This window comes from Mustelus asterias, chromosome 16 (assembly GCF_964213995.1).
Source record: "Mustelus asterias chromosome 16, sMusAst1.hap1.1, whole genome shotgun sequence".
Taxonomy (NCBI): Eukaryota; Metazoa; Chordata; class Chondrichthyes; order Carcharhiniformes; family Triakidae; genus Mustelus; species Mustelus asterias.
The window spans coordinates 50,343,871-50,370,366 of record NC_135816.1 but is presented as its reverse complement, the minus strand read 5'-3'; the positions used below and the strand labels follow the sequence as shown (position 1 = coordinate 50,370,366).

The following is a 26,496-nucleotide window of genomic DNA, read 5'->3' as shown; positions in this document are numbered from 1 at the left end:
CATTCATACATCCTCACCAACTCGCAGGCACCACAAGTGTTTATTTCCCCCTAATCAGCTGCGGGTGATACCTGGTGACAGGGGATACCCATGAGAGATGTGGCTAGCAACACCATTACAGAACCCACAAAATGTCCCAAAGGAGAGGTACATGATTCAACAAGGGTAACAATAGAGCAGACTATTTGACTGGTAGATATGAGGTTCTGCTGCTTGGACCACTCAAGTGGAGTGCTGCTGTGAAAGAGTGTCCAGGATTATTGTGGACTGCTGCACTCTGCACAACCTCACTCAGCAAAGGAAGGAGGAATTTGCAGAGGGGGGAGAAGGAGGAGCCGGATGCCTCCCATGATGAGGAGGAAGGGAAAGACAATGCTGCTTATGATGGAGTGGATGCAGCGGGCAAAGCTAGGATGCTGGAGCAACATAGCAGACAAGCCCGTGACATCCCCATCGCCACCACATTCCAGGCCGAGTGACTACGTCACTATAGATTATCGATCTCTGGTAGGTGGGAGCGTGGGATTCTCTCATGGGAGTAGACATCTTTGCTTCATTGCATTGTACTTTTGTTTTAGTGGCTGCATTAAAATTGGCGTTTTCACCTTAGCACTGTGATCCTGTGTACGTGCCGTTAGTTGTGCTGATCAATTGCCACGTCCCTGCCAACAGGACCAGGGCAGTACCTGTTTATTACTGTATGTTCCCACCATCTCTGACACCTGGAAGGAAAAATGCTGCAGGCCCTTGGCACAAGCAAGCCAACATGCATAATATATTGGAAGCTACATGCACTGGTTATTTGGCAGGAAGTCATAGATGTTTCAATGATACATTCTCCAAACGGGGACAATGCCTTGCAAAGAATGCTGTCATGTAGACACCCACTAGATTCACAGTAATCAGGCTGTTGAGAGCAGCCACAGAGGGTTAACACCACCTGCTGGATTACCAGATGCATCCCAAGCCCTTGACTTTACAAATGAAGCCCAAGGTTGAATCCTACACATGTCAGGGCGCTCATAGATTCCACTACAAACAATGAATGTTGTATTCAAAGGCGCACACCATCCGAGACTGAACAGGAACTTAAATGCACACGACTGCTGCAGCAATTAGCAACATAATAAAAGTACATGAAAAAAGTGAAATTAAACATATAAATACAATTGAACTGCACATATTCAGTGATAAGATACAAGTACTATCTTGTTGCCATTATATTTTTTCATCTTTCTTTTCCTATTTAGTGCTAAATATAATGGTGCAGTCTCAACATCCACAGCCTGCTGACTGCTATGCTCTGTTGCCTGAGGTGACCTTGGTAGCCGTCCTCTGGTGGTCTGAGGCTGAGAGGGTTCTAGCCTGCTGACAGGCCCCTGCACAGGTGCAGGCGCACTCCCCTTTCTGACCTGCTGGAGGCAATGGGGTCACTGGCAGAGGCAAGGTGAAGTGGCAGGGCATTTTTGGAGTGACCTATGATGAAGCCAGTGGGTGCCTAGTAGCACTGTTCCTCCCTGCCAGTGTACAATAGGACCTCCCTAACTTATTGAGGAGAAGGAACTCCTGGGGGTAGGTTGAGATATCCCATCTCTCCTCTTGCTTACCCATTGTTGCACTGTACCTAAGCCTGGCATGATAGAGTGCAGGTCCGAGTGATTACTTGGCAGCCACTATCTGGGACTGGCCCTCCAGGATGTCAAACACCAATTCCTTGGAGCAACCAAGCACCCACAGATTGGAGCCATGACAGCAGACAGATTTTTGTGGATTCTTCTAGCCTTTGGCCAGTCTGTGCAAGACCTCTGGCAATTCTGCCGAATGTTCCCCTACCTGTCTCTACATCTCCAACAGGTCCCTAATGGTCAAACCCAGAGACAAGCCATCTGCATTGTGTTCAGGAGGGGCCTGGTGTCCAGCAGTCCTCCGAATGTCAGAGACAGTAGCTTTCACATTCCCTCATCAGCTGGAAGCATGTGGCTGTGATGTGCTCACCAGATGACCCTGAGCTTAATCTAAAACTTGCAGCCACTGAAGTGACTGTACCTACACTGATAAAGGGTGCAGGAGAATACTGTGATGGTGCTTCCTCTGAGATTCTGAGACATTATCCTCACAGGTAGAGCTCGAGGTGGAAGTGAAGGTGGGGGAAAGATGTCTCTTCTTGCTGCAAGAACCTGCAATGCTGAACAGAAGGCATTAGCTGATGGTTATGCACAATCCCTTTTCTCGACATTGTATGAGGTGTTAATCCTGTATGTTTATTTGTGAACACCAGACTGGAGGTATGTTCATTGGATTGCCTAGAAACTCCAGTCTCTCCATCTGCGAATGCTCATTCCTGTCCCACAGACGATTCAAGCAGAAGCCTGACATAGTCACACTCAGGAATACCTTACTGACAATGTTGTCGACAACATAATTTCCAGCCTTAGGAATGGGATGGAATCCACCCCATGGATTACAGCAATTCAAGAAGTCAGCACACCAATATCTTCTCAAGGGCAATCAGGGATCAGTAATAATGCCATGAAGTCTTGCGGCACAATGGTAACATCCCTACCTCTAGCCAGAAGCTTCAGTTCCAAGCCCCACTTCAGGACTTGATGGCCACAGGAGGTGCATTCATAACATGGCCAAACAGTTTGATTATCTGCCTGTAAATCCTGTCAATACGCCTGATGGCAGGTCATAAGAGCATGAGTGGCCAGTCAAACTGCAGACAGCATGGCAAACCACTGCAGTGCTTTGCCATACATGATCATGGACCAATCCCAAGGAAGTCCATGGTCACCACTACCTTCTTCGGACATCATACTTGGAGGATGAGGAGGAATAAATGCTGGCCAAGCAGTAACGCCCATAGCCTGTGAATTAATAATGTGTCTAAAGAAAAAAATATCTAAATTGACGATTGTTAAGAATCAGTAAAGATCTGTGCTTAACCACTGTAACCTGAATGATAACATTTTACCTGAATGATAACATTAACTTGATTAAATCTGTTGCCAAAGGTTATTTATTATTGTCACAAGTAGGCTTATATTAACACTGCAGTGAAGTTACTGTGAAAATCCCTTGGCACCACACTCCGGCACCTGTCCGGGTACACTGAGGAAGAATTTAGCATGACCAATGCACCGAACCAGCACATCTTTCAGACTGTGGGAGGAAACCAGAGCTCCTGGAGGAAGCCCATGCAGACATGGAAGAACGTGCAGACTCCGGGTCCCTGGCACTGTGAGGCACCAGTGCAACCACTGCACCACCGTGCCACCTCCTAGATAAAGATGAGATATTTTAATTTTAATCCTCTATGTAGTCTTCTCACAGCTGAAAGTGACTCGATGATTGAGCCACAACAATAAAACTAATTTAACATTTAATGATTATTCTTCAATAGGAAAAGCAAAGGCTGTAATTTATTTCACTGCTTTGTGAAAGCAACTATCATTGGAGGTACTTTCAATTCATATTTACGTCAACAAAAAAGAAGGTTTATTACACTGAAAGGTGCTGAACTGCAAGAACACAATTCGGTTTAATATTTCTATACATGAATCATGGAAAATATTCATAATTCAACCATTCAAAATATTCTATTCTGGGGATCTTAGTGGTGTAGCACTGAGATATCAGTGCTCTATGTCTAAGAACAATTGACAATGGTTCATGTGCCACACACAGCAAGTGCCTGGCCTCATTCAGACCTTCAAGGCAACAGGACCAGTGGAACTGGATATAAGGGAATATGAACAGTAATCTGAAAAACAAAAATCAAGAACCATTGATTATACCACTTATACTAACCTAATGTTTCTATATTTCATTAGAACAGGAATAACTGTGAAAAACTTCACAGTGATCTCACCAGAATTACTCTGTCATCCTGCATTTACTTTCATTTAAAGTTTTTTAAAATTCAATTGGGGGGTATGGGCATCGCTGGCTGGCCAGCATTTATTGCCCATCCCTAGTTGCCCTTGAGAAAGTGGTGGTGAGCTGCGTTCTTGAAATGCTGCAGTCCACGTGCTGTGGGTTGACCCACAATGCTATTAGGGAGGGAATTCCAGGATTTTGACCCAGCGACTGCGAAGGAACGACGATATATTTCCAAGTCAGGATAGTGAGTGGCTTGGAGGGGAATTTGCAGGTGGTGGTGTTCTGTTGCCCTTGTCCTTCTAGATGGAAGTGGTTGTGGGTCTGGAAGGTGTTGTCTAAGGATCATTGGTGAATTTCTGCAGTGCATCTTGTAGATAGTACACACCGCTGCTACTGAGTGTTAGTGGTGGAGGGAGTGGATGTATCTGGATGTGGTGCCAATCATTAAGATAAAAGAGAGATTTAATTTTTAGCACTTCATTGAAAACACAATGAGGATCTGTAAGGTGTGGCATTTTTGAAAACTCACTTGCAATCTAGGAGATTGTGAATTATCAGGTTGATATATTTGAATATAGTGGCTACATTACATATTTCCTCTATTTACATTATAAATAGGAAGTGAGCTACCTTGGTCTCAAAGCAATATGGGCCAGCTGGCGTTACATTTACATAAAACAAAAGATTTACCTTAGATCAATCTGGAGATACCCACTTGCTAGTACCGCCCCCCCCCCCCCCCCCCCCCCCCGGCGCAACATTTAGGCCAATTTAGGTCCTGAAGTGGCCAATTAATGACTACTTAAGGACCTCAACCCACTTCCACTGCCATAATATCCTGAGCAATGGAAGGTAGGCGAGCAGATTGGCCATGCTATTCACCAAAGTTGAGAGAAAAATAGGCAGGAAGGGGGGTGCCATGTACGCATCTGGGGAAGCCCCCTAAGATCATAACCCTCACATTGTGACCCCCCTTGTCTGGCCCTCAAAATAACCCCCCTTTCCCTCCTATCATTGCTCTTAGGCTCCCTGATCACTTTCCACCCTAAAAGGCCCAACTTACCTGTCTCTGGTGTCTATGACACTTTGTGGGAATCCCAGTGTCCACTACTGAGTTCTGGTGCTGCTGACTGTCAGAGCTGCTGCTGATCATTCTTAAGGTGGAGGTCCAACCCTCAGTTCGTTTGGGTCATTGGCAGCGTGTTATCACTATGGGGTGGCCTTGTTTAAAGTCAGTCCACTTCGCAATTAACTTTTCTTTTGGGGTGGGGGGTCAAACAATACACCCCACCCCCAATAAAATTCAGCTCCATGAGTTTGAATGGCATTATTAATCTATTGCTCCATTTAAGATTTACAAAGCAAGCAGCAGCAAAGAAAATTCAAGCAGTAAAAAAAATAACTTTCTCAGCATTGGGCAATGAAATATTTTACTTGATGCAAAGATAAGTTTTTTTAAAGAATAGTTTTTTTTATCAATGAAGGCAAAGGCTGATGAGGACAACTTTGCAGTGAACATAAAGGTGCAGAATTCAGGTAAAGTGCATTCTCACAATTTTTTTTACCCACTCTGGGATTGGGTGGTGCACCTGGTCTGGCCTACACATGTCTTCAGAGCCAATGTGGTTGACTCTCCACGGCCTAGTGAGCCACTCAGTTCAAGGGCAACTAGGGACGGGCAATAAATGCTAGCCAGCCAACGACGCCCATGTCCCACGAATGAATGAAAGAAATGATAAACAGAAATAATTAATTTCTGGTTACTTTTTTCCATCTACAGTATCACGTCTAGGAAAAGAGGCAAGATTAATTATCAAACAATCCTACTCGATGGATCGTTCAGTTTAATCAATACAGTCTTTTGGAGAAAAATGATTAAAAGATCAGTATATGTACTTCGTACAATACCAGGTTAAAGTCCAACAGGTTTATCTGGTATCACGAGTTTTCAGGGCGCTGCCCCTTCATCAGGTGAGTGGGGGTTGAAGGTGCTGTGCAGTGAAGAGGCTGTGGGGGTGCTGGAGGGGCAGCACTGTGGGGGTCCCGGGCTGGCCAGTGATTGAGCTGGCCAGCAAACGGGGAGACTAACAGATAGGGGCTACTGCGCGTGTGCAGAGTTCTGGAACTGTCAGACTCCAGCGCAGCTAGGATCCACCCTCCCCCCTTGCACCCCCCCCCCCCCCCAGGTTTTTAGTGATATTCATGATTGTGACCTCTGCATTGCACAGAGTGGGGAGATTCGGGTCTGAAATTGCACTGAAAAAACAGTTGTGATTTAAAACAGTTTTCTCACCAATTCAGCACTTTTGGGAGGATTCCTCCCCCTCCCCCCCCCCACCTCCCTTTACACACATGCAGGCAAAGGAGGAATTTCCCAACAAACTAGTTCTTGTGCCACAACAAACTTCATCAGAATAAAATTCAGAAGTATGAAATAGCAGAATTAAAATAGCTAAAGTGACAAAACAGCTATAATCTACAAAGGCAACAACATGTACAAAGATATTAGTAAAAACACAAAACCCCTTATAAATTGCCATTGGCATGTGTTAAGTCTGATAAACGAATCTTGTTAATCAATATTTTATTAATTTGTGAATACCGAGGATTAGGAAGTCAAAAAGTTGGCTCTGAAAATTTGTTAGTATCTTGTATCTGGGAAGAGCTAAATTGAGATAAAGAAATGATTTCATTGAAAATGAAGATTGGTTATTTCTAGAACACAAGGCTGATCCACAATGCTTGTTTTATTACTGTAGCAAATTGAAATTCCACCCACCCTGTTTCCGTGACAAAATCTCATCACCCTGACAATGTATCTTTACAGCTCAAGGCAAACATTATCATGTCACCAAGTCTCAATGTACTATTGTTGACTAATAGTACCAGAAAGACAAGTTACACAGGTATAGAAATATATTTTTAAGTGTCAGCAGAGATCACGTAACAACCCGAATGGGTAACAAGCGCTGACAAAGCCAACAATACGGACATTCTGGGAAATAATTTTTTTTAAAGCGCATTGTTTAAATCAAGCCATTTTAGTCCTGAAGGTCATTAATTGTCAGATCGAAAAAAATACAGATCTGGAAGTGACATTAAAGTTTCCATTTCAATTACCAGAGGTGAAATCCTTCCAGTCAGCAGCATGGTGGCACAGTGGTTAGCACTGCTGCCTCACAGCGCCAGGGACTGAGGTTCAATCCCCGTCTCGGATCACTGTCTGTGTGGAGTCTGCACATTCTCCCCATGTCTGCGTGGGTTTCCTCTGGGTGCTCCGGTTTCCTCCCACAGTTCGAAAGACGTGCTGGTTAGGTGCATCTCCCTCACTGTATCTGTGGAGGTGCTGGAGTGTGGCGTCTAGAGGATTTTCAGTTAGTAATGTTGCATTCTTTAGTGGTAGGAATACACTGAAGGTGTTATTCATGGAAATATGGAATTACCACACAGACTTCTCATGCAAGGCTCCCATGATGTATCTGATTGGCTGCTGACACTCTCACTCTGTAATTAACTGGAACAGAAGAGAAGAGACCCAGTTTAAAATTGTCGACATTAATTATAAATCTCAGTGGTGTGTCCTGAAAGAATTCAATCCACCTCTGAGACAGTCCTCCAAAAATGCTTTTCACCAGTCTCTATTCAATGTATCTTTCCAGTGTCCAATACTGTAGTTGTAATAGGGGAAATTGCTTTGCAGACATCTCAGCAATAATAAGGTTTCCTTGTTTGTTTGCACAGGATTAGGTCATTACTATTTTATAATTAGATACGTATGCTTCAGACCAAAGTTACCTTGAAAAATTCAATTCCTTCAATTTTCAAAATTTCTCTTCAAAGTCATTACAATTCAATCAATTTTTTCAAACATCAATTATTCATTTTTTGATGAAGCTGTTTGCTCGATTCACAGGATATAACTGTTACACCCAGCATTAAATCAAAATCTAAATCAATCTGATTTTAGTCACCAGCATCAACAATTCAATTTACTATAGCTGATCTCCCATTGCTTTGCAAAGGTGGTCTGGGCTCTTTTATGAAGTTCAGTATAGTCATGTTTTGAACTGGGGTCACGAAATATGGTGATTGTAATATTGTGAAATATTGCGAAATATGGTGGGTGGCACGGTGGCACAGTGGTTAGCACTGCTGCCTCACAGGGCCAGGGGCCCGGGTTCGATTCCCGGCTCACATCACTGTCTGTGTTGAGTTTGCACGTTCTGCCCATGTCTGCGTGGGTTTCCTCCGGGTGCTCCGGTTTCCTCCCACAGTCTGAAAGACGTGCTGGTTAGGTGCATCGCCTTGAACAGGTGCCAGTATGTGGCGACTAGGGGAATTTCACAGTAACTTTATTGCAGTGTTAATGTAAGCCTTACTTGTGGCCAATAAATAAACTTTGATTGAAGGAGCTAGGGAGAAAGCATTGTTCAGAGTTTTCAAATTAAAAACTACCAAATCTCACAAAATCTCACAAAATAGTTTTTCTTATGGCAAATACCACTGTAAAAAAAAACAGGCTAACATTAATGGATACAATGGTTTGATCATATGACATATGATCATATGACATTTGGTTATTGTGACATTTACCAGCTCTATGCTATGTAATTGTATTTAAATTAAAAGGGTTGGGTTCCCAGTAGTTGATGGTATTTGCCTGCAATTTATTTCTTCGTAAACCTATATTTTGATACTCAAGTTTGTTCCCCCTTCCCGACTGAGCTTCTCCCTTAAAGTTTCTGGCCCTTTACTCAAGTGGTTACCAGTGGGAAACTATTGTTATGACAATGGCAAAGTTCATGATACCTGCCACAGGACTCTGCATGGAGTGAATTGGGTCTTGTTACAGCAGTAAGAAAATCCCTGGTAAGTGAGTTGATTTATTAGCATCACAACTAGGCTTATATGCAATGAACACTGCAATGAAGTTACTGTGAAAATCCCCTAGTCGCCTCACTCCAGCACCTGTTCGAGTACACCGAGGGAGAAAACCGGAGCACCTGGAGGAAACCCACACAGACAACGTGCTGTCTCCTTGCAGACAGTGAAGGCGGGAATCAAACCCGGGTCCCTGGCACTGTGCGGCAATAGTGCTGACCACTGTGCCATCATGCTGTGCAAGAGCATCCACACTGCAGAAAACCAGTACAGTGCAGGATGAGTTTACACCGATAAGTGTAAAATGGTGGAGTGTGGCAACTAGAGGATTTTCACAGTAACTTCATTGCAGTGTTCATAGATTATAATGGACTGGATTTTTAAAAATAATATTGGAGCTACATTAGAATCTTAATACAGAGGGAGGAATTCTTAAATTTTGAGACCAACCGTAGCGGGAATGTAGAGTGTCAGCTGATGGGAAAACACGTCAAATCTTCCATCCCCCAAGCTCAAAATTATGCACCTAGGGATTTTGCTCTGTATTCAATGGTGGGGCTAACGTGGATGATGCATTATCAGCCATCATGTTGAGGTTCAATGTTGGAAAGGCACCCAACTCCACCAACCCACTATTGAAGAAAGAAGATGGACCTCCTGAAAATGAGGATAGATCTCTAGGAACACTATGAGACTGGGAGATGGATCTTCTGAGAAAGACAATGGATCTCCAGGAACATTCTGAGGCTGGAAGATGGACAACCTCTAGGACACTAAATCTGGAAGTTCCAGCTGCAGATGTCAATCTGACCCATTGTTGTGGTGTTCCAGGGTTGGGGCTGTCTCCATTTTTAACACTGGAGGCAGCCCCAGGCATTGTTCAGATGAATCCCAACATTTGCATTATATGAACGTCTTGCATGTTGGCATCATTGATGAAGCAGCTGAAGATTTTTGGGCCTAGGACACAACCCTGAGGAACTCCTGCAGTGAAATCCTACAGCTGAGATGATTGACATCCAACCACCACAACCATCTTCCTTTGTGCCAGGTCTGACTCCAACCAGTGGAGAGTTTCCCCCGATTCCCATTGTGCTAGGTCTCATTGCCACATTCGGTCAAATGCTGCCTTGTGTCAAGGGCAGTCACTCTCACCTCACCTCTGACATTCAGCTCTTTTGTCCATGTTTGGGACCAAGCTGTAATGAGGTAAGGAGCTGAGTGATCTTGGCAGAATCCAAATTGAGCATCCATGAACAGGTTATTGCTGAGTAAGTGCCACTTGATTACACTGTTGATGACCCCTTCCATCACTTTACTGATGATGAAGGGGCGGTAATTGGCCAGGTTAGATTTATTCTGTTTCTTGTGTACAGGACATACCTGCACAATTTTCCACATTGCTGGGTAGATGTCAGTGTTATAGATGTACTGGAGCAGCTCGGCTAAGAGCACAGCAAGTTCTGGAGCACCTCTTCAGGACTATTGTCAGAATATTGTCAGGGCCCACAGTCTTTGAACTTTCTTAGGTTTCTGAATGAAGAAAGACACAAGGGTTTGTTTGAGGTGAAGGGACAGGGAGAAACGTAACCAATGCATGCTTACACCGATGCAGATTGTAAATCAGATAATGGGTTGAGGGGGCTGTGGGATGTGAGAGGAGGATTTGCCATGAATATGTTGTCATCTTTAATGGATTTAGCTCTACCACTGGTCACAGCCTCAGCAATGACTACTCCAATTATGACACCATCTTCTCTATGCGGTTAAATCTTGCATATTCATCAACCTCCCTCCAATTACTTTGTCCTACCTCCAGTTATGCATATCCTTGTCATGCAAGAGAGAGGTGAGCTTGCCAGTGAGGGTGGCACAATGTATTTGGATGATGTGGATGTCATGGTTGAATACCTATCAGTATATGAAAGTTTGTGGATTAGAGACTTGCTGCAGTGCTAAATATGTGATAGTGCGATATGGCAAATGAATGTTAGGTATGTACTGTGATAAAGATTGTTGGTAAGTGTAATGCATTGAGCAATATTTGGGGTCACTTGTGCAACTTGTGGATATGACTTGTGAAGATACGTTCACTCACATTGCCTATGTCTGTGAGACAATTGCTCTTCCTATCGATGCAAACTACTGGACTTGACCTCCATGGCCAGCTTGACTCACTGCCATCTGAGAGCTTGTCTGGAGGAATCCACATCCCTTTTGATTAGATCACATATTTCCTCCTTTTCACCTCCTCTAGCAGGTCAGCTAATGCAGCATCAGACACCAAGATGCACGCTCTCTCCCTTGTTGTGCCATAGTTCACTTTTTTACCTACGTGGACTACTCCAATAGCAGTTCCAGTACCTGCTGTAGTCAGAATAAACATCCCCTTTAAGTGGTACAAAAACAGAAAATGCTGGAAACTCTCAGCAGGTCTCACAGCATCTATGGAGCGAGAATTGAGCCAATGTTTGAGTAAGAATGACCCTTTGTCAGAGCTCGTCAGAGATCAGAGTTTTAAGTGGTGCCAGCCTTACCATGAGTTAATCGTGCTTCCAATTAAGTCAGACAGCTGCAAAGAGATTTCATGCAATTTAGTAGGATGTGAGAGGAGGATTTGCCATGAATATGTTGTCATCTTTAATGGATTTAGCTCTGCCTTGTTCTGCTTGTACCAGTAGCAACCGGCATGATTTAGTTGCTTAGTGCAATCCTCAAATTTGTTTACGGGGGCTATCAAATTTCCTCCCTTATTAGTCTGTTTGGCCAATCACAAAAAAAAATATTTTCACCAACCCTCCTGCAAAAAGCAACCTAACTCACCATTAAATATATCTATGCTATGTGTCTCCACTGTCTACCTGGGCAATTCACCCTTTGCGGAAAGCAGTTACTCAAAATTGTCTGTGCATCATTCCTCTTCTGACCTGCAGCCTTTTCTTCCTGGCTCGAGAGTTTGTGGCAATCTTAGTATCTTGGTCACTGCTAAATTTTTACTTTTAATTTATGCAGCATTAAATGATGGATAAATGTAAACAAATGTGAGATAATGCCTGGTTTATGGATTGATTACAATATAGTAAGTTAGCTTTTCTAACAAAAAGTGTAATGTTACAGGGCAGACACTGAATACAGTAAATTAATTCAAGTATAGCATAGATGTTGCAGACATTGGCTTTCTTGGCATGAGAAAATTATAAAAGAGTCAGTCAGAGTCATGGTTTATGTTGGTCACAAGCCTTCAATTCAAGGCTGCTTTGCTACAAGAGTCCTTACAGTTCCACTTCTTATCGTGAATCAGACGAAACACATGGGTTCTTTTGGTTTATGATTGATTGAAATGGAAACACATTGATTCATGGTTCTTATTACCAGCAGGTAAATGCATTGCCTTGTCACACTTAAAACCAGTTTATTTATAAAGTACTGCACTCTTCATTTTATCACAGTTGTAAGACAGAGGGACAAATGTCCTAAAGATAGTTAATTTCCTTTAAACCTGTAAGTTTACAATTAGGATGCAAAGGAAAGTGAGTTGGGATGTGGAATGTTTTACATTACCGGTATTTAATATTGGCATGTTTACAAATTATGATGTTTTGTCAGAATCCTAAAGAGCAAAAGTAGAAATCTATGGAATATATTTTCTACTGCCAATAAACATATTAATTGACAATGAACATTCTGTACTGAGTACTGTGAAATCAGAACTTATTCAATAACTTGGAAAAACATGTTTGGGAGTTAAAAATGCGAACAGGATTGCAACCTTGGAGCGACTCCAGGTTTCAGTTTGTATTTTTGTAAGGAAATGGAATGGCTTAGTTCATGTCTCAAAGTCTAATGAGTCAGAATTTGAAAGATTGGGAATCTACTCAATAATTCATTTATTCCAAAACTTTAAAATTGGCTATGCCTTTAAACAGATGACCAAACTAAAAAAACAATTGTAGCAGTTTTAATGTTCATGAACTCATAAATCCTTTGGTCTGAAACTTATATTTTTCAACATTGTAATTTGCCAATACCCAATTTTCACTACGGCACAAAATCAGGAGTAACCCCAATAAGTTTGAGTTTCCCATGAGGAGTAGGTGGTGGTGGTAGCTGAAGTGCAGGCACTTGTTGCTCTAAAGGCCAGATTGGTTCCTCTGCTACAGAGCTTAAAGATTCAGGCCTCACAGGACCTGTGTATAAAAATACTTTCTGCCTAAGCAGACCTGTCTACGTGAGTCACTTGTGTCTATGCAAGGACTGGTGAAGAGTATGCAGGAATTCATTAGCCATATATCTGTAGTCAAAGGATTTCCTATACTGCACACTACGGGCAACTCCTGCGTTACATCTAGCAGAGTCCTTAGAGGTGTGGATCTTGTAGTCATAGTAACTGCTAATGATCAGACTTCTGCTGTAGAAATTTCATCCTTTATATAAAAGAGGAATGGTTTCTTATCTGGCTTCAACATGTGGCAAGATTATACTGATGCAAGGATTCACTATCTTTATCGTTACTCAGGTCCCCGTCTATACAGATCAGCTGACATGCTGATGTGTGCCCAATAGAAGTCTGCCTGTCTGTAATTCAAATATAATGATATCCTGATTCTTATGAATGCTGACATCTTCCAGTATCTCATAATCTAAGATATATTCTACTTTTCTATTTTTACTAGCAAAATGGATAACTTAAAATTTCTCCATGACTCTCCTTTAGGTCTTTTTCTGATTGGTTTGATTTGATTTGATTTGATTTATTATTGTCACATGTATTAGTATACAGTGAAAAATATTATTTCTTGCGAGCAATACAGACAAAGCATATCGTACATAGAGAAGGAAAGGAGAAGGTGCAGAATATAGTTTAACAGTCATAGCTAGAGTGTAGAGAAAGATCAACTTAATACAAAGTCCAAAAGTCTGATGGCAGCAACAAAGAAACTGTTCTAGAGCGGTTGGTACGTGATCTCAGACTTTTGTATCTTTTTCCCGATGGAAGAAGGTGGAAGAGAGTATGTCCATGGTACATGGGGCTTTTCCCAGGCAGCAGGAAGTGTAGACAGAGTCAATGGATGAGAGGCTGGTTTGAGTGGTGGACTGGGCTTCGTTCACAACCCTTTTAGTTTTTTGTTGTCTTGGACAAAAGAGCCATACCAAGCTGTGATTGTGAAAGGATACTTTCTATGGTGCTTCTGTAAAAGTTGGTGAGAGTCATAATGGACATGCCAAATTTCCTTAGCCTCTGAGAAAGTAGAGGGTTGGTGGGCTTTCTAAACTATAGTGTCAGTGTGGAGGGACCAGGACAGGCTGTTGGTGATCTGAACACTAGAAACTTAAGCTCTCCACCATTTCCACTTCATCCCCGTTGATGTAGACAGGGGCATGTTCTCCACTATGCTTCCTGAAGATGATGACTATCTCTGTCAATGTATTGACATTGAGGGAGAGATTATTGTCATCACCAGTTCACCAGATTCTCTATCTCTTCCCTGTACTCTGTCTCATCATTATTTGAAGTCTGACCCACTACAGTGGTGCCATCTGCAAACCTGAAAATTGAGCTGGGGGGGAATTTGGCCACACAGGTCATAGGTGTATAAGGAGTATAGTAAGGAGCTGAGGACTCAGCCTTGTGGAGCACCGGTGTTGAGGATGATCGTGGAGGAGGTGTTGTTGCCTATCCTTACTGATTGCGGTCTGTGGATTAGGAAGTCTAGGATCCAGTCGCAGAGGGAGGAGCCGAGCCCTAGGCCATGGAGTTTGGAGATTGGTTTTATAGGAATAATGATGTTGAAGGCTGAGCTGTAGTCAATAAATAGGAGTCTGACATAAGTGCCTTTGCTATCCAGGTGTTCCAGAGTTGAGTGTAGGGCCAGGGAGATGCCGTCTGGACCTGTTGTGGCGAAAGGCGAACTCTAATGGTTGCAGGCAATCTGTGTGGCCGGTATTGACCTGTGCCGTGACCAATCTTTCGAAGCACTTCATAATGATGGATGTCAGAGCCACTGGGCAATAATATTAAGGCACGATGCCTGGCATTTCTTTGGTACAGGGATGATGGTTATCTTCTTGAAGCAGATAGGGACCTCAAATTGCTGTAAAGAGAGGTTAAAGACATCTGCGAATACCCTGCCAGCTGTCCACGCAGGATCAGAGTGCTCGTCCCGGTACCCAACCAGGTCAGTCGCTTTCCATGGGTTGACTTTCGAGAAGGCTACTCTGACATCTGCAATGGCGACCTCGGATACCAGTTTGGCTGAGGCTTCCGAGGTGGAAGGCATGCTCTCGCTGACCTCTTGCTCAAAATGGGCATAGAATGCATTCAGCTCATTGGGGAAGGGTGCATGGGTGCTGACAATTCTACATCCTTCATCTTGTAGCCTATTATGTCTTGCAGACCTTGCCATAGTTGATGGGAGTCCGTGTGGGTAGCCTGGGACTCTAGGTTGGCAGGCAGTGACTAGTTGGGTGCCGCAGGTAATTGTGCTAGGACCCCAACTGTTCACATTATATATTAATGATTTGGAAGAGGGAACTAATTGTATTATCTCCAAATTTGCAAATGATACAAAGTTGGGTGAGAGGGTGAGCTGTGAAGAGGATGCAGAGATCCTTCAGTGTGATTTGAGTGGGCATATGCATGGCAGATGCAGTATAATGTGGATAAATGTGAGGTGATCCATTTTGGTAGCAATAAAAGGAAGGCATATTATTATTTGAATGGGTGTGAATTGAGAGAGGTGGATACTCAGCGAGACCTTGGTGGCCTCGTGCATCAGCCGCTGAAAATAAGTGCATAGGTACAGCAGGCAGTAAAGAAGACAACTGGCCTTCATACGAAAGGATTTGAATATAGGAGTAGGGATATTTGCTGCAATTGTTCAGAGATTGGTAAGGCCATACCTGGAGTGTTGTGTGCAATTTTGTGTCCTTAGCTGAGGAAGGATGTCCTTGCTATAGAGGGAGTGCAGTGATAGTGAGGAGAAATGTATTCACCCAGGGAGTGATGAATGTGTGGAATTCACTACCACAGAAAGTGGTTGAAGCCAAAATGTTGTGTGATTTCAAGAAGAAATTAGATACAGCTCTTGGGGCTAATGGGATGAAGGGATATGGGGGGAAGGTGGGATCAGGATATTGAATTTGATGATCAGCCATGATCAAAATTAATGGCAGAGCAAGCTCGAAGGGCCCAATGGCCTACTCCTGCTTCTATTTTCTATGTTTCTATGTTTCATCAAGGCAATGTTTCACCAAGTGTGGCCACAAAGAGCCTGAGGAAAACTGAACCAATGAGACTCAGGGTAGAACTCTCCCCTTGCTATTGGTTGGAGTCATACCTAGCATGAGGGAAAATGGTTGTAGTTGTTGAACATCAATCATCTCATTCCCTGGACATTGATGCAGGAGTTCCTCAGGGTAGTGTCCTATATCCAGTTATATACAGCTGCTTTATCAACGACTTCCTCTCCCTCATAATGTCAGAAGTTCACTGATGATTTCATAACATTCTTCACATTTAGGAAGCATTTAGATGAGCACTTGAAACACTATTGCATACAAGCCAACAGACCAAGTGCTGGAAAATGGGATTAGAATAGACAGGTGCTTGAAGGCTTGTGCAGACATGATGGGCCAAAGGGCTTCTTGCTGTCATGGAGAAATTTTAAGTTATTCATTTTGATAGTAAAAATAGAAAAGTTGAATATTTCTTAGATGATGAGATACTGGGAGATGTCGGCATTCAGAAGAATCTGGATAACCTTATATTTGAATTACACACAGTTAACATGTAGGCAAAAGTAGAGAATATTGCTGATGATTGCAGTATTCACTTCCATTCATAATTTGTAAGATAATTAAGCATAAAGAAAGACTTAGACAATAAGTTTTAAGTATAAGTTTATTTATTAGTGTCACAGGTAGGCTTACATTAACACTGCAATGAAGTTACTGTGAAAATCCCCTAGTCTCTACGCTCTGGCACCTGTTTGGGTACACTGTGGGGGAATTTCGCATGGCTAAAGTACCCAGGCGAAACCCACACAGACATGGGGAGAACCTGCAGACTCCGCACAGACAGTGAGTCAAGCTGGGAATTGATCCTGGGTCCCTTGCATTGTGAGGCAGCTGTGCTAACCATTGTGCTACTGTGCTGCTGATAAACCACACAGGTGTTAGGCAATGACTATCTTGACTGTAATGTTCAGTGCCATTTGCAAATCATCAGATACTGATGCAGTCTATGTGCAACAAGACCTGGACGATATCCAGACTGATAAATGGCAAGTTACATATGTGCTACGCAAGTGCCATGCAATGACCATTTCCAACAAGATTCCATTTCTAACCATAATCGCATGACATTCATTGAATCCTCCTCTAACAAGAACCTATTATCTAAATGCTTCGTAAATGTGAGGAGTGTTGTGAAATCATCTGGAGGGTTACCATTGATCAAAAACCGAACTATACCAGCCATAATACTGTGGCTACAAGAACAGGTCAGTGACTAGGAATTCTGCAGTGTGTAACCCACCTCCTGACTCCCCAAAACCTGTTCACCGTCTACAAGATACAGATCAGCTGTATGATGGAATATTTTCCACTTGCCTGGATGAGTGCAACTCCAACAACACTCGAATCTCCAAACCATTCAGGACAAAGCAGTCCGTTTGATTGGCACCTGATCCACAATCTTAAACATTCACTCCCTCCACCACTGATGCACAATGACAGCAATGTGTACCATCTACAGATTCACTGCAGCAACTCACGAAGGCGCCTTTGAACGCACCTTCCAACCCTGTCACCTAGAAGTACAATGGCAACAGATGAGAACACCTACAACTTGACCTTCAAGCAATGTACCATCCTGACTTGGATCTTTATTGGCATTCCTTTACTTTTGCAGGATCAAAATCCTGGAACTTTGTTCCTAACAGCACTGTAGATGCAGCTATTCCAGATGGACTGCAGTAGTTCAAGATGGTGGCTCACCACTACTATCTGAAGGAAAGCTAAGGAAAGGGAACAAATGCTGGTCTTGTCAGTGACGCCCGCATCCATGAAAGAAGTTTAAAGACTGATCCAGAAATGGAGTTCCTAATACATATCTTCACCATCACTAAGACCACCTGTTTTCATCTCAGTAGCATTGCTTGATGTCAAACTTGCCTCAATTGATGTGCTGCTGAAAACTTCACTCACATTTGGAAACAAATGGACTTATTAATAATAGACAACATGGTTTTGTGAGGGGGAGGTTGTGCCTCATGAACTTGAATGAGTTTTTCAAGGAAGTGACGAAGATGATAGATGAAAGAAAGACAGTGGGTGTTGTAAACATGGACTTCAGTAAAGCCTCATGGTAGACTGGTACGAAAGGTGAAGTTACGAAAGGGATCAGAGAACAGTTGGCAAAATGGATTCAGAACTGGCTTGGGCATAGAAGACAGATGGTAGCAGCAGAGGGGTGCTTTTCTGAATGGAAGGCTGTGACTAGCAGTATTCCACAGGGATCCGTTCTGGGGCCTTTGATGTTTGTAGTATATATAAATGATTTGGAGGAAAATATAGCTGGTCTGATTAGTAAATTCACAGATGACACAAAAATTGATGGAGTTGTGGATAGTGAAGAGGATTGTCAGAGGATACAACAAGATATAGACCGATTGAAGACTTGGGCGGAGAAATGGCAGATGGAGTTTAACCCAAACAAATGTGAGATCATGCATTTTGGAAGGTCCAATGCATGTAGGAATTATACAGTAAATGGTAGAACCCTTAGGAGCATTGATAGGGTTTTAATGTAGACTGGGTGATGGTTTTGGAGAACGCCTCCGTTCAGGATGCAAGCATAACCCCGAGCTTCCTGTCGCTTGTCATTTTAATTCTTCATTTGCTCCCACCTTTCTATCCTTGGCTTGCTACAGTGTTCCAATGAAGCTCAGTGCAAGCTCGAGGAACAGCACTTCATCTTTCACCCCGGAACTCTGCAGCATCCTGAACTCAATATTGAATTCAACAACTTTAAATCATAACACCCTGGTGCATGCATAATTCCAGTCAAACACTTGGCGTCAGCCTCTCCATTATGAGCCAAACCCCAGCAATGGCAGGAGGAGCAGTTAAGTGCCCCCTCCTCTGCCCTTGGTAGCGGGCAGGGGTGGGCAAGCATCAAGCACAGCAACTCCCATGGTATCTAATTTCATGCCCCTCCCTCCTGCCATCCAACCCTCGGAGGAGCGTAAAATTCATCCCAAATTTTCCACTCTTCCCAATTATGCCCAAAGCAGAAACTTTACCCCTGAGCATTCAGATAGGGTAAGGTAGGGAGCTGGGGAACATCAGAAAGCAGCAATCTGGATGCTCAAAATTGTTGTGGAAATACATCACTCAATATAGTGCATAGGGTCCGAGTGATTATGGTGCTACAAGTGAATACCCCTTTAAATCCAGTTCCAGTCATGTCAGTCAGTTTGTGAAGCCAATTCAGCAGGTTTGCCCTTGGTTGGAATTTCTGGGGGGACAATTCTCCAAGCCCGCTGCACTGTTCTAGTAGCAATCGAGCTGGCCAGCGACCTGGAGGCCGGCAATGCCTGTGCATACACCGATCTCCACGCTGGTAAATTGGCGCATGCACAATGGCCCACTTAGCGCTAATGCTGCCGGCCTCTTGGGCGGGAATAAGCCCCGCCCCCAGATTTCTGGACTGAATCAAGCTGAGGCACTCTGTGATGCACAGAGTATCAGAGATTCATTCTGGAAATCACGTTAAAAAAAACTAGCGAGATTTACTCTCACTTTCCCGCACGTTGGGGACTGAGAATTCTTTTGGGAGAATCTCGGCCCTGATATTCTAAGCTGTGCAGAAATTTAAATCGTGAAGCAGCATATGATTTCCTGCCATTCATAGGTAAGTTTGAAACTGACCTCCCGGGCCTACAGGGTTATTCTGGTACTTTGTACTTCTGACTTGGGCACTCAATAGTTGAAAACATACTTTTGGACATGAACCACACATGATTTTATGATAATCAATTTTTAAATAGTTGGAAAGCAGCTTATCTACCTGAGTTCCTAATGTGTCCACCCAAACACTTGTACACCTTAAAAGCATCTCCCTTACGCTTTTGGACAGTGTGATACCATTTATGCCTGGTGGGATAATCTACTCTGTAGTGACACAGTGGCACAATGGTTAGCACTGCTGCCACACAGCACTAAGGACCCAGGTTCAATTCCTTAGGTGATTGTCTGTGTGGAGTCTGCACGTTCTCCCTGTGTCTGCGTGGGTTTCCTCCTGGGGCTCCGGTTTCCTCTCACAGTTCAAAGATGTACAGGTTAGGTTGATTGGCCATGCAAAATTGCCCCCAAGTGTCAGGGGGATTAGCAGAGTAAATACATGGTACGGTAATAGGGCCTGGGTGAGATTGTTGCCAGTGCTGCCTCGATGGGCCGAATGGCCTCCTTCTGCACTGTAGAGTTCTATGTTCAAAACTGCATTTTTAATAACTTGTGTTGCTCTGTGTTAATGTCAATTGTTTCAAAATACATTTCTAAAATAATGTCAGCCATTATATCTACTCACTGCTACCATTACAAGAATAACCTTGTACCTGTAAGGCCCACACAGATAATCCGCAGATAAAGATGTCTTCATCCCATTATAAGCATTTAGATCAACAAGGGATGACAGGAGGATTTTCTATTCAAACCCAATCCAAAAGGTTTCTATTCTTTATTTTGTGGGAAATGATTCAGGTTTTAATTCAAGTAAAATGTGAACAGAATTTGAAAGTGCATCCTTACATAAATAATGCAACATGCAGGAATAGAAATTCCTGTGTTTGTTCCAATTCAAACAGGATTGATTAAAAGGTTACCTTATGCTACAGGAGCTTACTACTTATTAACTGAATACATTTTACTATGCAAGGCTACATAGAATTATTTCAGTTCTTTGCATAATTAAATAAACATTGGGGATTAGTAGTTAAGATTTGACATATACAATTGCTCATTTCTTAAATTGAAATATAGCTTCTTTTGATTAGTTCAGGCTTAATCAATGTCATGTGATCATAAATTGTAATCCTACTTTCACCTTCAGCATCACTGAAAGCTGTTAAGTGGTGCAACTTGCCTTGGATCTGAGTGGTGTTAGTAAGCTTGCTGTTTCCATGAAGCACTGTTACTCCATAAACTCTGGAATGGAAGGAATAATCGTATGTTATTAGTTTATTTCGGAAAATTTATTTTGTTACCGTGCGTGAAAAAGGAAAGGAAATATACATTCCAAAATGAGTGCGACCAAAGAAGAAGTGGAGAAATTCCTGGACAGTAATCCTGCCTTTGCCAAAGAATACTACGACTCAAGACTGCGATCTTTACATGTTGCTAACTTGCTGGGATCTCATCAAACATGTATAGATGTCAATACTAACCAGAAGGTAAACTGTGTTGAGGAAAGTGAAATCATTTTTGAGCTGGTTCGAGACCTGCAGGATGTTAATATGGAAAAAACATTGTTTAATATACTCAGGAGGATGACATTTCTCCTTCAAGCAGATCGCATGAGTTTGTTCCTGTACAGATCCAGGAATGGCACCCCTGAACTTGCCACCAGGCTGTTCAATATTCAGAAAGATTCTACTTTCGAAGATTGTTTTGTTTCGCCAGATTGTGAAATAGTTTTTCCTCTTGACACTGGGATCGTTGGATATGTGGCTCAGACTAAGAAAACAATAAATGTCCAGGATAAAAAAACGGTACTGGATGTATTTTTTTAAAATTTCAATGATGCTCTATTATGAATGATGCTCTAAATGCATTTAATATAATGGCATAAGTTTATCCATATACTTTGCATTACAATGTTTATAGAAACTCCATTGCCAAGCAAAGGAATTTACCCGCATATTTATTTTTCATTGTTTATACTCCTCAAAACCATTGAATGTGAGTTAGCAAGAGAAAACAAAATATTCAAATTGAGTAAAGGAATAAGGTATGAAAGCCATACTGAGGAAGTAGATGTAAAGAAAAGGCAGGATAAAATGGACCTGAAGAAGAACGAAGAAGCTGACAGAAAGACAGGGTTAGCAGCATTATATAAAAGTTATGATAAGGAAAATCATGTGAAGGCAAATAATGAGTATCTCGCTCATTTTTTCAGAGTGCAAAAGCAATAAGAAATAGAGTTATCGATTGTGAGAGAAACAAAGAGTTACAGGAAAGAGATACACAAAATTATCTATGAACGTCATTAGAGGTAAACTAATACGAATTAATATTTAAGTTTTTTTAAGGATTAAAAGTAGATGTGTTTACTTAAGCAATAAAATTGAAGGGAAAAGTGTGATGAATATGTAACTGCAATTTTGTTATCAGAAGTGAATAACTAGTACAGCATTTTTCAAAAAAGTTCAAATAGGGCTTCATCTGCTGAATCCTTAAACACAATTATTACCTATAATGAAGCTTCTGCTGGCACTGGACAGAGAGCTCTCATGTATTAGCAAATATGAGAATCCAATTTTATTTTCAACAGCAATGAGTGCTTCATAAACCACACCTCTCCCCCTCCTCCCCACCACACCCCACCCATTGCATAGTTCTTTTATGCTACTTCAGCAGATTTTGCAGCATAAAGGACCTACACAATTTATTTTGGGGAGGAGAAGGCATTATGAGAAGCTATTTTTGTTCAAATGCAAATCAGGGTAAGAGTACATCAAGATATATGGCCAAAAAAAATCAGTAGATTTAATTACATGAACACTGCATTAAATAATCAAACAGTGAAGATGCAGAATATTATATGGAAATACACAGCAGAAAAAAGCTTAACTTAATTCGCTGGAGAAACTACTTCGTGCATTATAGGTCTCCCCATTATATTTGTATAGTCATGTAAATAGATTTAAGATATCTGTAATTATTTCCAATTAATCACATCTGCAAAGGACAAATTTCTTCCTATAAATACAGATGATCTAAAACAAATACCAACTGGTTTTCAAGCAGGTACTGTATGTATGAATAATAAACCAGTACTTCATCGGTAATAATTAGGACTGACAGAGCTACTGTAGAACCAATGCAGCGTCACCTGTAAGTGAGATATTTTAGCTTATATGTCTACATTTTAGACTCAACTCCACATGTAAAAGGATTATACAAATATAATGCATCACAAAATTTGTTTTTAAGAAAGCATGGTGAAAATACTTCATTTACATAACTCCATTCAATTGTATAAAGAAACCTGATTCTATCTAGACGAGTTTGTGACATGTAATGCCTGCCAGAGCAACATAAGAATGGAATAGAATAATGTAGTTTGCTGAGCTTATTTCTTTAATTCTAGCTGCAGATTATGTAGAACTGATGCAATACATAAAAATTAAATTTTGCAATGTAATGACAAGAGATGGGTGACACAGTGGCACAGTGGTTAGCACTGCTGCCTCACAGTGCTAGGGACCCGGGTTCTATTCCAGCCTCAGGTCACTGTCTGTGTGGAGTTTGCACATTCTCCCCGTGTATGCGTGGGTTTCCACCGGGTGCCCCAGTTTCCTCCCACAGTCCAAAGATGTGCAGGTTAGATGGATTGGCCGTGCTAAATTGCCCCTTAATGTCAGGGGGATTAGCAGGGTAAATAGGTGGGGTTATGGGGATGGGGCCTGGGTGGGATTGTGGTCGGTGCTGACATGATAGGCTGAATGGCCTCCTTCTGCACTGTAGGGATTCTATGATTCTATGAAGAGATACAATGGACTAAAATGAGAATAAACTTGTAACATTTTTGGAAATATTGTAGTCCAAACTTGAGTTCAAGCTTTCAGATTGATTGGATATTTTATTCCCCTTTGATACAGGTAGTAGATACAATATTACTCACAATAAATATTGCAGAAATTTGCTCCAATAATGTCATCTTTTATGCTTATTTGAATATAATTTTAAATGCGTTATAATAGTAGGCAAGAGGATATATTTTAACAAAACATTAATAGGTGAATCTCACTGACAGCAGTTTGCATATTCAGTATTGGTCTGTAGCATTCTTTTTTACAAATGAAAGATAATGGTTTATATAAATTGTCAGTGGCCCCAAAAAGCCATTTAATCAATAGTTACAGTGATTACTACATGGTGATTAGCGATGGAAGAAAACCTACTGGAAATACACAGCAGTTGGTCAGCAATTGTAAAAAGATAAGGCTATTTAGTTATATTTCAGATTTGCATAATGTGCTAGGCTATATTGATTTTATAGTTGCTTCATAAAGACTTAAGTATTAAAATGAAATTATCAAACCTAACTAATCCTGTCACATTTATAGCTGAATGGATTACTTTGTAGGTCATACTCTACAAGCTGATTTAGCGGGACATCTTTGTCAGCACAGTTACTGGTTGTAAATTGTAATTTTTCAAAACATTTTGCATTTTATAATCAGAAAATTAAACTACATAATACCATGATCGAGTATACTTGATCATTTATTGATTTCAAAATAAACTTTCAAAATAAACTTTCAAAATAAAAGCAAATGTAATCCAAACCTTTATACTTTTATGCCTTAAATCTAATGTTGTACATATATCCCAGGTATTTTCTTACTTAGTATTATGATCAAATTATTTTAATTGTGAGATCAATAACTCACTTTTGAATCATAGAATGGTACAGCATGCCGTAGAAAAAAAATCAGTTGGTCCAACAAATCTATGCTATGATCGGTCTACACAAAAGTTGCTTGCTCCCTATAACATTTAGGGCATGATCTTGCCGGTTATTCATGCCATGTTCTGCTGCAGCAAGGCTGGAGAATTTGACGTCCAGTCAAATCTACATTCACTGCAGCAGGATGGGGAAAATCCCATCGGCATGAACAGTGATAAGATTCCAGCCTTAAGCTTTCTAAAGTATTAGAGATAATCACTATCTTTTGTGACAGGAATGTTCTTTATTAATATTTATAGTTATAATTAGGGATATTTACTTATTTTTCTGTGATTCATAATTCGCTATTGTGCTTTCTTATATACTTGAGCATATATGCTAATATTTTCCAATATGGTCGGGGATTTATACAATCATTTTCATGTATAGTTGGGAGTTATATGTTTTTTTTTGTTTCAGTTAAGGATAGTTATTATCATATTCATTGTTTTAGTTTTACTTTGTGAATTCAGGTTATGTACAAAATTGTTTTCCGATGCAATTGACTCTGTGAGAGGGACATAGGTGATTCCTGTATTATTTTGAAGGATAGATGTGTTTGCTACATTTCCAGGTACAGGTTTTTTTAGATGTAGATATGTTTGAGCTGGCACAGTGTCTAATGAGGTAAAACTGTTTTTTTTAAATTCATTCGTGGGACATGGGTGTTGCTGGCTGGCCAGCATTTATTGCTCATCCCTAGTTGCTCTTGTTAGGAGGGTAGTTGGGAATCAACCACATTGCTATGACTCTGGAGCCACATGTAGGCCAGACCAGGTAAGGACAGCTGATTTCCTTCCCTAAAGGACATTAGTGACAATTGGTTTCATGGTCATCTGTAGATATTTAACTCCAGACATTTTTTATTGAATTCAAATGCCACCATCTGCCGTGGTGGGGTTTGAAGCCAGGTCCCCAGAACCTTAGCTGAATTTCTGGATTAATGGTCCAGCGATAATACCACTAAGCCATTGCCTCCCCTAATAATGGTAGGGGTCATGGAAAGAGAAGAGACTGTGATGGCAATGGCCCAACTACGGGATCAGAGTTTTGGGTCCAGTATTTTTATGTCAGGAAATGAGCATGTGAATCCCTGTATGAAAGACCATGTGGTGGTACTCAAAGTCCAATTACATTATATAACATTCCAGTAGTTATGACAGGATACTTCAGTATCTAACTACATTTAATTTTGTATGTCTCAATCTATTGTTAAGAATTGTCACTCCATTGCTGCTGATGGAATAGCTGTCAAAAAATTTATTATTGCTTAATATTTAATGTAGTATAACCCAAATCTGTGACAGAGGACTGTAAAGCAAAGAAAATATTTTGTGATCATCTCGTCATAACACACACTTGACGTCACTACTAATAGGATATGCAATTGGAATATATTCTGAATGTTTTCCATAGTCTAATTATTTTCTTCAGTAGGGAAGTACCTTTGCAGCAATATAAGTTATGAAAAATTTGTTAACCTGCTGAGAAAAACATTCTAATACTTCAGGAATAAGTTTAATTCCACTGCTAGATGGAAGTTGCATTATAAAGTGTGAACAGATGGGATATGCTCATAGAATCATAGAATCCCTACAGTGCAGAAGGAGGCCATTCGACCCATCGAGTCTGTACCGACCACAATGCCACACAGGCCCTATTCCCGTAACCTCACACATTTACCCTGTTAATCCCCCTGACATTGGCCATGCTAAATTGACCCTAATCAACCTAACCCGCACATCTTTGGACTGTGGGAGGAAACTGGAGCACCCGGAGGAAACTCATGCAGATACGGGGAGAAAGTGCAAACTCCACACAGACAGTGACCCAAGGCTGGAATTGAACCTGGATCCCTAGCCCTGTCAGTCAGCAGTGCTAATCACTGTGCCACCATATATGATATAAATGATAATGTATCACTGACACTAGACAGTCATGTGTTAGACTCTCTTTCTCTCTTCTCCTCTCAAGATAGAGAGAGAAATGTTGTAACCATG

General features: G+C 41.5%; 2 protein-coding genes across 3 annotated transcripts in view; one reads left to right on the top strand and one right to left on the bottom strand.

Annotated features, from left to right (window-relative positions):
* Positions 1 to 7,598, bottom strand: part of slc26a2 (solute carrier family 26 member 2) — a 44,556-nt gene extending 36,958 nt beyond the window's left edge. For both annotated transcript variants that reach the window (XR_013499786.1, XM_078231095.1), the window contains exon 1: positions 7,003 to 7,598. Coding sequence is in view for 1 of the 2 variants with exons in the window: in XM_078231095.1 (XP_078087221.1) it covers positions 7,003 to 7,032 (30 nt within the window). In the remaining variant the exon portion in view is untranslated. The remainder of the gene's footprint in view (positions 1 to 7,002) is intronic.
* Positions 7,599 to 21,065: 13,467 nt separating this feature from the next.
* pde6a (phosphodiesterase 6A, cGMP-specific, rod, alpha) overlaps positions 21,066 to 26,496 on the top strand; it is a 53,853-nt gene continuing 48,422 nt past the window's right edge. The window contains exon 1 of the mRNA XM_078231094.1: positions 21,066 to 21,542. Within this exon, the coding sequence (XP_078087220.1) occupies positions 21,066 to 21,542 (477 nt within the window). The remainder of the gene's footprint in view (positions 21,543 to 26,496) is intronic.